General features: G+C 41.1%; 1 protein-coding gene across 1 annotated transcript in view; it reads left to right on the top strand.

Moving 5' to 3' along the window:
- VWCE (von Willebrand factor C and EGF domains) overlaps positions 1 to 12290 on the top strand; it is a 260888-nt gene extending 248598 nt beyond the window's left edge. Inside the window, exons 30-31 of the mRNA XM_073573945.1 lie at positions 9913 to 10091; positions 11228 to 12290. Coding sequence (XP_073430046.1) covers positions 9913 to 9998 — 86 coding nt within the window. The 3' untranslated portion in view covers positions 9999 to 10091; positions 11228 to 12290. The remainder of the gene's footprint in view (positions 1 to 9912; positions 10092 to 11227) is intronic.
- The last annotated feature ends 344 nt before the right edge of the window (positions 12291 to 12634 follow it).

Genomic DNA, 12634 nt, shown 5'->3' with positions numbered 1-12634 from the left:
TTGATAAGGCAGTTTTATTCTTTGGGTCAGTATGATTACAATGACATAATAATTATTCTTGCATCGCTTTATTCTGAGAGCTCTAACTTTTTTATTTTTCCACTGATGGAACTGTAGGGCGGCTCGTTTTTTGCGGGACAAGATGACGTTTTAAGCGGTACCATTTTTATTTATATCCATCTTTTTGATTGCGTATTATTCCACTTTATGTTAGGCAGTATGATGATAGATCATTTTTTTTGCCTTTTTTAATGGTATTCACTAAAGGGGTTAACTAGTGAGACAGTTTTATAGGTCTTGTTGTTGCGGACACGGTGATGCCTAATATGTGTACTTTTATTGTTTAGATTTTTTTCTTCATTCAAATATTTATTTAGTGATAGAATATACAGGGTGGGCCAATGATATGGATACACCTAAATAAAATGGGAGTGGTTGGTGACCTAGATCAGCGCGCTGAATTTGCAGAATGGGCAAAACAAAAATTGGAATAGGACCCTCAGTTTATACAGAACATTATGCTCAGTGATGAGGCAAACTTTTTTGGGTGGGCCATTTTTATGGATACACCTAAATAAAATGGGAATGGTGACCGTTTTCTTGCGTAGGGTGTCTTGCATTGAAATCTGCTGCAATGACCCGGGTACTGCGTTCACCAGACATCAACACAACTTCTATCCGCTCCTTACGTGTTAACCTCTGTGACATGTCAATGGCTGTAAACAAAGAGAACCTTGTAAATAACTCATGAAAGACTAAAGTTGCGATAAAACCAAGCACACCCTTTGTTTTTCTTGTGAAATTAGCAATAAGTTTGATGTGTCACATGACCCTCTTCCCATTGAAAAGAATAAAGTTGGAACCAAAATGGCCACCATGGTCACCACCCATCTTGAAAAGTTTTCCCCCTCCCATATACTAATGTGTCACAAGCAGGAAGTTGATATCACCAACCATTCCCATTTTATTTTGGTGTATTTATATAAATGGCTCACACTGTATATTGATTTTTTTTATTTTTATTTTTTATTCTATTTTTAAATATTTTTTCAATTATTTAAAAATATTTTTTAATTTTTCCTAACATTTACACTTTGTCCCACTATGGGACAATCATTTTTTTGCAGGCTGATCGCTTCTATAGCATCCTGATGAAACAGCATCTGCATGCCATAGAAGCTGTCAGCGCTGCACTGTGCATGATCAACAAGTTTCCCAGCTCTGGTAACCCACCATGGCAACAATCAGGACCCCATGTTACGCTGCGGGGTCTCTGATATAAAGACAGAGGGGCTGTTAGCACTGCGTCGGCTCCCGGAATGCTGCGATCTTGTTTGATCACAGTATTTTGGGGGTTAAAGTGCCGGGAGCGTTCTGTGACCGCTCCTGGCACCTAATGCCGGGTTTCAGCTGTTAGAATCAGCTGACACCCGGCTGTGATCGGCCGCGTACTCCCCGTTAGCGCGGCCGATCTCGTTGAAGTAATGATCTGTCCATGGTCAAATTGGCCCAGGGCACGTGGACGGAATATTACATCCAATGTCAGAAAGGGGTTAAACAAGGCTAAAGATCCTTCAGAGCCAACTTTAGAGTTTATTATATCTATTCTATCTATATCTGTATATAAGATTGCTTCATTAGTTTGTAAACTAGTTTTAATTTACATAGTGAATTATAGTATGTAAAAGATGATGTTAAGAACACATTGCATATGCATGTCGCACAGATGTCACACGGAGACTGGGGGAGAAAACAAATTGCACACTCGTATGGCATAAGTTCAGCCATACGGATTCCACTTGTCCAACTTTTCTGAAGCAACATCAGATCAATATTTTATACAGGAGTGTGAATGAGCCCTTATACCCAGTATACAGGACAGGAGAACCCGTACTGTGCAGTGTATATATACATGGAATAAGGGCTTATGCACACAAACGTATAAATTGGGCGTGTGCTATTCGATATTTTATTTTTATCAGATTTTTTCTTTTATCAGATACTATTGAATGAGGAAGTGCAATATTTTTTTCCCATACTGACTCGGTATGAGAAAAAAAGCTCAATATATAAATATTACCCACTATGTTAACACTGCACTATAGCTATATACAGTCATATGTAAAAGTTTGGGCACCCCTATTAATGTTAACCTTTTTTCTTTATAACAATTTTGGTTTTTGCAACAGGTATTTCAGTTTCATATATCTAATAACTGATGGACTCAGTTATATTTCTGGATTCAAATGAGGTTTATTGTACTAACAGAAAATGTGCAATCTGCATTTAAACAAAATTTGACCGGTGCAAAAGTATGGGCACCCTTATCATTTTCTTGATTTGAACACTCCTAACTACTTTTTACTGACTTCCTGAAGCACTAAATTGGTTTTGTAACCTCATTGAGCTTTGAACTTCATAGCCAGGTGTATCAAATCATGAGAAAAGGTATTTAAAGTGGCCACTTGCAAGTAGTTCTCCTATTTGATTCTCCTATGAAGAGTGGCATCATGGGCTCCTCAAAACAACTCTCAAATGATCTGAAAACAAAGATTATTCAACATAGCTTTTCAGGGGAAGGATACAAAAAGTTGTCTCAGAGATTTAACCAGTCAGTTTCCACTGTGAGGAACATAGTAAGGAAATGGAAGAACACAGGTACAGTTCTTGTTAAGCCCAGAAGTGGCAGGCCAAGAAAAATATCAGAAAGGCAGAGAAGAAGAATGGTGAGAACAGTCAAGGACAATCCACAGACCACCTCCAAAGACCTGCAGCATCATCTTGCTGCAGATGGTGTCACTGTGCATCGGTCAACAATACAGCGCATGCATAACGCCTTTTTGTATGACCAAACAACTCAATCTTTGTTTCATCAGTTCACAGGACCTTCTTCCAAAATGTAACTGGCTTGTCCAAATGTGCTTTTGCATACCTCAGGCGACTCTGTTTGTGGCGTGCTTGCACAAACGGCTTCTTTCGCATCACTCTCCCATACAGCTTCTCCTTGTGCAAAGTGCGCTGTATTGTTGACCGATGCACAGTGACACCATCTGCAGCAAGATGATGCTGCAGGTCTTTGGAGGTGGTCTGTGGATTGTCCTTGACTGTTCTCACCATTCTTCTTCTCTGCCTTTCTGTTATTTTTCTTGGCCTGCCACTTCTGGGCTTAACAAGAACTGTACCTGTGTTCTTCCATTTCCTTACTATGTTCCTCACAGTGGAAACTGACTGGTTAAATCTCTGAGACAACTTTTTGTATCCTTCCCCTGAAAAGCTATGTTGAATAATCTTTGTTTTCAGATCATTTGAGAGTTGTTTTGAGGAGCCCATGATGCCACTCTTCATAGGAGAATCAAATAGGAGAACTACTTGCAAGTGGCCACTTTAAATACCTTTTCTCATGATTTGATACACCTGGCTATGAAGTTCAAAGCTTAATGAGGTTACAAAACCAATTTAGTGCTTCAGGAAGTCAGTAAAAAATAGTTAGGATTGTTCAAATCAAGAAAATGATAAGGGTGCCTATACTTTTGCACCGGTCACATTTTGTTTAAATGCAGATTGCACATTTTCTGTTAGTACAATAAACCTCATTTGAATCCAGAAATATAACTGAGTCCATCAGTTATTAGATATAGGAAACTGAAATAGCTGTTGCAAAAAACAAAATTGTTATAAAGAAAAAAGGTTAACATTAATAGGGGTGCCCAAACTTTTACATATGACTGTATAATCTTATTCGCATCAAGCACGGGGATGAATGGAAGACGGCGTTTAATACTCCGGAGGGACATTTTGAGTACCTGGTGATGCCTTTTGGGCTCACTAATGCCCCTTCTGTCTTCCAGTCCTTTATGAATTATATTTTCCGTGACTTTGTGGATAAGTTTTTGATCATCTATCTGGATGATATTCTGATCTTTTCTAGTGATTGGGATTCTTATGTGGAACACGTCCGGACTGTGTTCCGGATTTTGAGGGAGAATTCCCTGTTTGTTAAGGGATCGAAATGCCTCTTTGGTGTACAGAGGATTTCATTTTTGGGATTTATCTTGTCTCCGTCGACTATTGAAATGGACCCGGCCAAGTTACAGGCCATTTATGATTGGGTTCAGCCTACTTCTTTGAAGGCCCCTCCAGAAGTTTTTGGGTTTTGCTAATTTCTATCGTAAATTTATAGGTAATTTTTCTGGTATTGTCAAACCACTGACTAATCTGACCAAGAAGGGCGCTGATGTGCTGAATTGGATTCCTGATGCTGTCTCAGCATTTCAGGAGCTTAAGCGGAGATTTACTTCTGCTCCAGTTTTACGGTAACCTGATGTCTCACTTCCATTTCAGGTGGAGGTAGATGCTTCTGAGATTGGTGCAGGAGCTGTTTTGTCCCAAAAAGACCCTGTGACTTCTAAGATGAATCCCTGTGCCTTCTTTTCTCGAAAATTCTCCCCATCTGAACGCAACTATGACGTGGGGAATCGGGAATTGTTGGCCATGAAATGGGCATTTGAGGAGTGGAGACATTGGTTGGAAGGAGCTAGACATCAAGTTGTGGTCCTCACCGATCACAAGAATTTGATTTATCAGGAGTCGGCCAAACGCTTGAATCCTAGACAGGCTAGATGGGCCTTGTTTTTCACGCATTTTAATTTTGTGGTCTCTTTTCTTCCGGGCACTAAGAATGTTAAGGCAGACGCCCTTTCTAGGATTTATTTGCCGATTCCCTTAATGTGACTGAGCCTACTACCAGCCTAGGTGAGGGGGTAGTTCTTTCTGCCATGTTGCCCGATTTGAGATGCGCCCTGGAGGAATTTCAGGAGGATAAACCTGAGCGTTGCCCTATGGGAAAATTGTATGTTCCTGACCAGTGGAGAAAGAGAGTGATGTCTGAAATTCATTGCTCCGCATTGGCTGGTCATCCAGGTATTATTGGTACCAGAGATTTGGTGAGTCGGTCTTTTTGGTGGCCCGCCTTATCTCGTGATGTCAGGAATTTTGTACAGTTCTGTGGGACTTGTTCTCGGTCTAAACCCTGTTCTCGTTCTAGTGGGTTGCTGATGCCCCTGCCGGTGCCCAAGAGGCCATGGACCCATATCTCAATGGATTTTATTTCTGATCTTCCTGTCTCTCAGAGAATGACTGTTATCTGGGTGATTTGTGATAGATTTTCGAAGATGGTCCATCTTGTACCACTCCCAAAGTTGCCATCTTCCGCTGAGTTGGTACCCTTGTTTTTGCAACAGGTGGTTCGGTTACATGGGATTCCTGAGGACATTGTGTCCGACAGAGGAGTCCAGTTTGTTTCCAGATTCTGGAAAGCCTTTTGTTCCAATCTGGGAATTCAATTATCCTTCTCCTCCGCGTTTCATCCCCAGACCAATGGACAGTCTGAGAGAACAAACCAGACCTTGGAGTCGTATTTAAGATGTTTTATATCTGCTGATCAGGATGATTGGGTCTCATTTTCGCCCTTGGCCACATTCGCGCTGAACAATAGAGCTAGTTCTGCCACTTTGATGTCACCCTTTTTCTGTAATTTTGGGTTTCATCCTCGATTCTATTCAGGGCAAGTGGAATCTTCGTCCTGCCCAAGTGTGGACTCTGTGGTTGAGAGAATGCAGCAGATATGGGACCAAGTGGTGGATAAGTTGTCACTCTCTCAGAAAAAGGCCCAGCAATTTTCCAACCGGCATAGGACCATTGGTCCCCGGCTTAAAGTGGGTGATATGGTTTGGTTGTCGTCTAAGAATATTCCTATGAAGGTTGCATCTCCAAAATTTAAGCCAAGATTTATTGAACCTTATAAGATTTTGGAGATTCTTAATCCTGTTTCTTTTCGATTGGCTTTTCCAGTTACGTTCAAGATCCATAACGTATTTCACAAATCTCTGTTGAAGAGGTTTGTTTAGCCAGTGGTTCCTATGGCAGCACCTCCTGACCCTGTGTTGGTTGAAGGCAATGTGGAATATGAGGTAGAGAAAATATTGGATTCTCGTGTGGTTAGACGGAGACTCCAGTATTTGGTCAAATGGAAGGGTTATGGCCAGGAGGATAATTCTTGGGTCTCTGCCTCTGATATTCATGCCAATAGATTGGTTCGTGCTTTTCACCGGGCCCATCCTGATCGGCCTGGTGGCGTGGATGAGGGTTTGGTGACCCCTCCTCAAGGGGGGGGCACTGTTGTGAGTTCATTTTCTGGTCTACCAGTTGTGAGTTCTCCTTCCAGGCTCCCTCTGGTGGTAACAGGAGGTAGTGAGGCTGATTTAATCAGTGGAGATCTGCCACCTGATAAGGAGGATGACGATTGGACCTCAGGAATCTCAGACTGGATTTAAGACAGCCGACACCCTGTTCTGGTGCTGGTGATTCTTTCTGGCTTGTCAGGTTTTGGTCTTCAGCTCTGTTCCAGTCAGCTCAAGCTAAGTTTTTCTGCTAATGTTCACACTTGATTTTGTTGGTCTATTCAGTTTTTTGTGTGGTCAGCCAGCCCCGGCTGGGGCTGTGCTGAATTTCCACTCTTATTTATCTGTATTTGCCAATTTGCTTTTTGTCCCTTATTGGATTGGCCTCTTTTTGCTCTGTCTCAGAATATTTCAGAGTGCTGATATAGTGGGAGAAGTCTAGTGACTTCAGGGTTAATTTTGTTATCAGAAGTGTTGGACATTATTTTTGTAGGGTTTTTGGCAGACTGCAGGCAGTGTCTTTCCTTTCCTATCCTTTCTAGTTAGTTTGGGCCCCATTGTTTGCTCAGCCTATTTTCCTGCCTGTGTTTGTTTTCATCTTTTTTCACCGTCAATACATGTGTGGGGGCTGTGTTATTAATGGGTCACTGAGGAGAAAAAAACAAAACAAGCTAAGTCACAGAAAACCAGAGAGGTTGGTAACTATGCAGATTACAGATCCCTGATCTTACCACACAACTAGCAGTAGCCGTGGAGCATGCCTACGATGTTCCTAGACGCCTCGTCACGGCCGGAGGACTAAATAAGCCTAAAGCAAGAAAAGGGAAAACTAACTGCCCCAGAGCAGACCCCAAAGGAATAGATAGCCCCCAAACATGTATTGATGGTGAAACAAGATGAAGGCACAAACACAGGCAGGAAAATAGGCTGAGCAAATGATGGGGCCCAAACTAACTAGAAAGGATAGGAAAGGAAAGACACTGTCTGCAACCTGCAAAAAACCCTACAAAAATCATGTCCAACACTTCTGATATCAAAATTAACCCTGAAGTCACTAGACTTCTCCCACTATATCAGCACTCTGAAATATTCTGAGACAGAGCAAAAAGAGACCGAACTAGTAAGGGACAAAAAGCAAATTGGCAAAATACTGATAAATAAGAGTGGAAATTCAGCACAGCCCCCAGCCGGGGCTGGCTGACCACACAAAAAACTGAATAGACCAACAAAATCAAGTGTGAACATTAGCAGAAAAACTTAGCTTTAGATGACTGGAACAGAGCTGAAAACCAAGAGCTGACAAGCCAGAAGGAACCACCAGCAACTGAATAGGGCATCGGCTGTCTTAAATCCAATCTGAGAATCCTGAGGTCCAATCGTCATCCTCATTCTCAGGTGGCAGATTTCCACCGATCAGATCAGCCTCACTACATCCTGTTACCACCAGGGGGAGTCTGGAAGGGGAACTCACAACTAGTGAACCATAGAATGAACTCACAACAGGGCTGTCTTTCCTTTGGGGTCTGCTCTGGGGCAGTTAGTTTTAACCTTTTCTTGCTTTAGGCTTATTTAGTCCTCCGGCTGTGACGAAGCATCTAGGTTCATCGTAGGAACGCTCCACGGCTGCTGCTAGTTGTGTGGTTAGGATCAGGGATCTGCAATCTGCATAGTTACCAACCTCTCTGGTTTTCTGTGACTTAGCTTGCTTTCGTTTTTTCCTCCTCGGTGACCCATTCATAACACACTGGCCTCTTCTGCTTACAAAGATTTGCCAGCATGTGCAGTGTGGAGTTCCAGTGGATGGTGACCTCCCATACCTGTTGGTGAGCTAGTACTTGCATGCACTGCTGCAGCACTGCCACAGTGGCAGCAGCTATAGCCAACTTGTGACAAAGGGCACTGACGCGTACCTTGACCAGAAGCTTTGACAAATCTGGGCATATTTCAGAAACCACTGAACTACCAAGTTGAGCACATGTGGTAAGCAGGGTACATGTGTGAGTTAAGTGGACAATGCCAGTAAGTGTGCTGTTAAGGGTGCTGGTGATGCTCCTGGACACTTGCTAGTTCAAAGTGGTGACACCACAGCAGGAAAAAAAGTGATGTCTAGGGACCGAGTACCGCGGGATGGCTGCCACCATGAGTTAGTGGAAATCCTCTGTGTCTACCAGCCTAAATGGCAACATTTCCACGGCAAGCAGCCTGTTAATGTGCTCATTTAGCATTTGGGCCTGTGGGTTGGTTGCTAGGAGCTTTACTTTTCATTCATAGTCTTGGGGTAGGGACAGTTGAACAAGGATTGGAAGTGCCTGATGATGGAAAATCAGAATTTGTAAGAATAAGTGCAGGGTAGGAGGCACCTGCGCCAGTGTTTTGGACAGGGAATTGGAAAGCGCCTAGCCAGGGGAAGAGGCAGTGGTGTCACCTGATGGCACTACTTGTGGACTCTGGTGTTCCACCCATCTAGTTGTTTGCTTAGATGACATACGTCTGATCATGCTGATGGTGGTTAGATTCTTAGTGATGAGGCCCCTGCTGATCTTTTAGAGATCACAGAAATGTTCACACAGCATGTAGTATTGTATGTCTGAGAAATGGAAGCCTAAAAAATTCTTTAAAAGCTTTTTAGCAGTTTTAGAGATCACAATAATGTACTCCACACTTCGGAATAGTGTATGGCTGAGAAATATAACTCAGGAAAATGTTTCAACAATTTTTGGGTGTATTATAAAACGCAAAAATGACCTAAAAGCATGTGATACTTGATGGATCAAAATATATTCCATTTTTTCAGCCTTCACAAAAAAACTGCAGCTATATATTTGCCAAATGAAGTTTGTATGTGATACAATTAGCCTTTAGAAGGGCTGTTAGTATGATGGCTCAGCTTCCCCACCAGTATCAACACTACAGGCCACTGATTCGTTATACTGTGCACATAGGCCTAGACAAGCACTCTCTCCCTCCAATAAGAAGTCTCACAGAGCTGTGCAATGGTGTCAGTGTGCCGAGCCGGGAGGGACCTGTCCTTTTATAACCCCTTTTCATGTCAGATGGCCAGCCAATCACAGTAATGGCACAACCAAGATGGCTACAGCATTACAGTGACTCACAGTCAATCCCTGCATAATTATTGGCTGTGTAACAGGCACCAAAGGTGTGGGACAGGGGTTTGAATTTTACATCGAGCACCGCCCATTACTCGTCGAGTAATGAGCACATCCCAGCACCGTGATAACCGAGTACCACCGAGCACATTTGCTTATCCCTAGTATTGTCTAAAATATGTCCCGGTGTTGCTTTAAAGCAAATCTCTGGAAATGCTTACTGAGTGGCTCAGTAAAATAGCTGCATCTGTAATTGACATTAATTCCTCAAGTTAGGTCCTCCTCTCAATGTTAGCTTAATAGTATTGCGCTTAATAGTATGGTGCTCTTACAGGCACCATCATGCCACTTCAGTGTTTACAAGGCATAGGTCCGTACTTGACATATTGGCTCTACCTGGTATCACTGCTTCCTCCCAAGTCAATGGGATAGTATGAATCAGATCCCCTCCAAGGAAAAATTGATGGGCTATTCTAAGGATGGGCCATTTACAAAAAAATAAAAAATATTGATCCTTGACATATAAGACTGAAATAGAATTTGGTTTGCATAAAAAAATCTAATACTCAGTTATTTTCTGACAACCAATGGTTGAAAGAATGTAATATTTTAACTTTTGGTTCCAGATAAAAACCCTACAAACCAGATGAACTGGATTCCATTAGTTATTTTCAATAGGCCTGAGATTGTGGATGAGAATTTAAGACCTTGAGAACTTCATGTTTCGAATATCCAGGATTAAATGTGCCAGAACTGTTATCATCCTCTGATGTCAGCTCCTCAAAGGTTCTTCTTTGTGCCAAAGGTGAGATGATATTTCATAATATGACCATCCCTACGTGACATTAGGGGCTTCTGGATTTTCAAACCTACAGGTTGTTATCAAGTTTAATTTGATGTGATTCCTGCATTTCAAGCTCATATGATGCATTTATGACTAGTGTATTAGAGACTCTACTCAACCTTTCCTGAAATGGGTATTCCTATCTCCAAGATCCTATCCCAATATGTAGTAGGTGAAATAATAATAATATTGGCAAATACCTCCAATCAGAAATGCAGTATTGTTTTTTTGATTCACTGATTGGAGGTATTTGCTAATATTATTATTATACCTACTACATATTGGGATAGGATCTCTAGATGGGAATAATAATAATAAATAAATGGGAATAATAATAAATGGACAACGGCCGTTTCGCGATTACTCACTTCTACGGGTCCAGGTGAGGGGATTAGCTAAAGGTCATTCCCTTTATAGGATCACAGACCTTACTAATTAACATACATAACAAGTTGTGAAACAAACATTTACAAAAAAATATATAGTTATACAATATACAGAGTGCAAGATACACTCTGTATATTGTATAACTATATATTTTTTGTAAATGTTTGTTTCACAACTTGTTATGTATGCTAATTAGTAAGGTCTGTGATCCTATAAAGGGAATGACCTTTAGCTAATCCCCTCACCTGGACCCGTAGAAGCGAGTAATCGCAAAATGGCCGTTGTCCGGCACCTCCCTCCCCTAGCATTCCTCTAACGTCCTGCATGTCCACACATTTGATGGAATTTATGTGAAATAAAGACGCACAGTTTTTCAGCTATATCGGTGAGTGCTGCATATTTCTTCTTTTTTCGCTTCACATTGAAATATTCATGTTTTTTCATGCAAGCACCTCCATTTTTTGACTGAGTTATATGCCGCAATACTTCAGATAAATAGCTCCGTCTGGTAATGTGGTGATTTGTGTGCCCTAGTATGCCGTTCATCTGTTTGCTCTTTGCTGGGATAATAATAAATGGGAATACTACTTTAAATTATTATATTGCCTATTCTTGATTAATGGTAATTCAACATATGTAACTTTTTTCATCCGATTTATGTAAGTGACCATGTGTATGACAACCTCCTATTCTTTTCTGTCTTTAAACAGTTCTTAGTAGCTTCTAAATTGCCAGATGTCAAATACAAAGCATGGTCAACAGTAGAAGCCTCACGTTCCAATCACAGAGCTGACATCTGCTGAGCACCACTTGAAGACCTTTTCATTATTTAGTTAATAACTAATGCTTGATGTAAAAAGTTGATGGGATCTCCTGGATGAATTTCATAAACAGGGTAGTACTACTACAAGAAGAGAAAAGCCCAAAGCTTTCTACTGTCCCAAATTGGGCTCAGAGTACTCTTGGCTATTGGCTCCAAACAGGTCAGGAAACTTTCACACCGCAGGTCTTTGCAGCCCTTTCTAGACAAGTCATGGGAGCCTGAAAATATTTTAAGTATGCCTCCAATAATATCAGTATTAATGTGAGCAGAAGAGGTGGTATGAATGAGCCATCACCCTTACATTGACGTACACAAATTAGAGAGGCAGGGAATAGAGGACTCCAGTAACAGGGAAAAAATAGCTATCAGATAGCTAAGTATATTGGAAAGTTTTTTTTAATATTTATTTTTGTATATTTTGCATACTAGAAACACTCTCTAAGTTAGCCATGCATTGTTAACATTTGGAATGTCAAGTGAATGTCACCAATTTTGGACATAACGGCCTACATGGACTTTATTCCTGTCCTAGTTTTAGAGTGACAAGCATTATGGTCACCATATTATGGTATCCAAAGAGCTTGTCACTAATAGGTGTGTGTTCCATCTGTGGTCTGTTTCCTCTTCACCAAAGGACACCAGTTTTGTTAATTACATTTATATAAAAGTGGCCAGTATTTTCTGCATTTTCATCCACATGTGTTGTGTAGTAACTTATCTACTCAGTCACCTTTCCATGTTTTACCACTGCTCAGTATATTGCACTGACTTGAAGTTTGGAACCACCTAGAGTAGACATAGAACAGTTCTAGTAAAGGTTAGAAAGCATTTCTGCTGTATGGAAAATAAGATTTTTTTTAAAGTATACAATTGATATGTTAATATGTCATGTGTAATAAATATTTGTATAGTATAATTTGTATTTGACAATAAAAATATCAGCAAATCGATTACAATTGTTGACGGTCAAAATTTTTCTAGAATTTATTAAATTAGAATGGCAGTGTAAGGTGGATGTATATTAGCTTTCCTAATGCTGCTCAAGGTATACTTGTCCTTCCACACAAACCCTGTAGAAAAGCATGATCTTGCCATCAACATCCTCCACAACAAGTTCTGAGGGGCCTACCTGGAGCTATGCTCCTTTTAACTGTATCGACGTATGCAGGGGAGTGCATTATACTATTTTGAGTACTATGGGGAATGCAGTATACTGTATGGAGGGCAGGGAAATAAGGGGGCGAAGCCAGCACTGCTTAAGGTTAGAACGTATAAATTGGGGTGCATATGCACA

Source organism: Dendrobates tinctorius, unplaced genomic scaffold, assembly GCF_039654945.1.
Source record: "Dendrobates tinctorius isolate UK_male_01 unplaced genomic scaffold, ASM3965494v1 ptg000037l, whole genome shotgun sequence".
Lineage (NCBI taxonomy): Eukaryota > Metazoa > Chordata > Amphibia > Anura > Dendrobatidae > Dendrobates > Dendrobates tinctorius.
The sequence above is the reverse complement of the archived record's forward strand: the minus strand, read 5'-3'. Positions and strand labels throughout refer to the sequence as shown.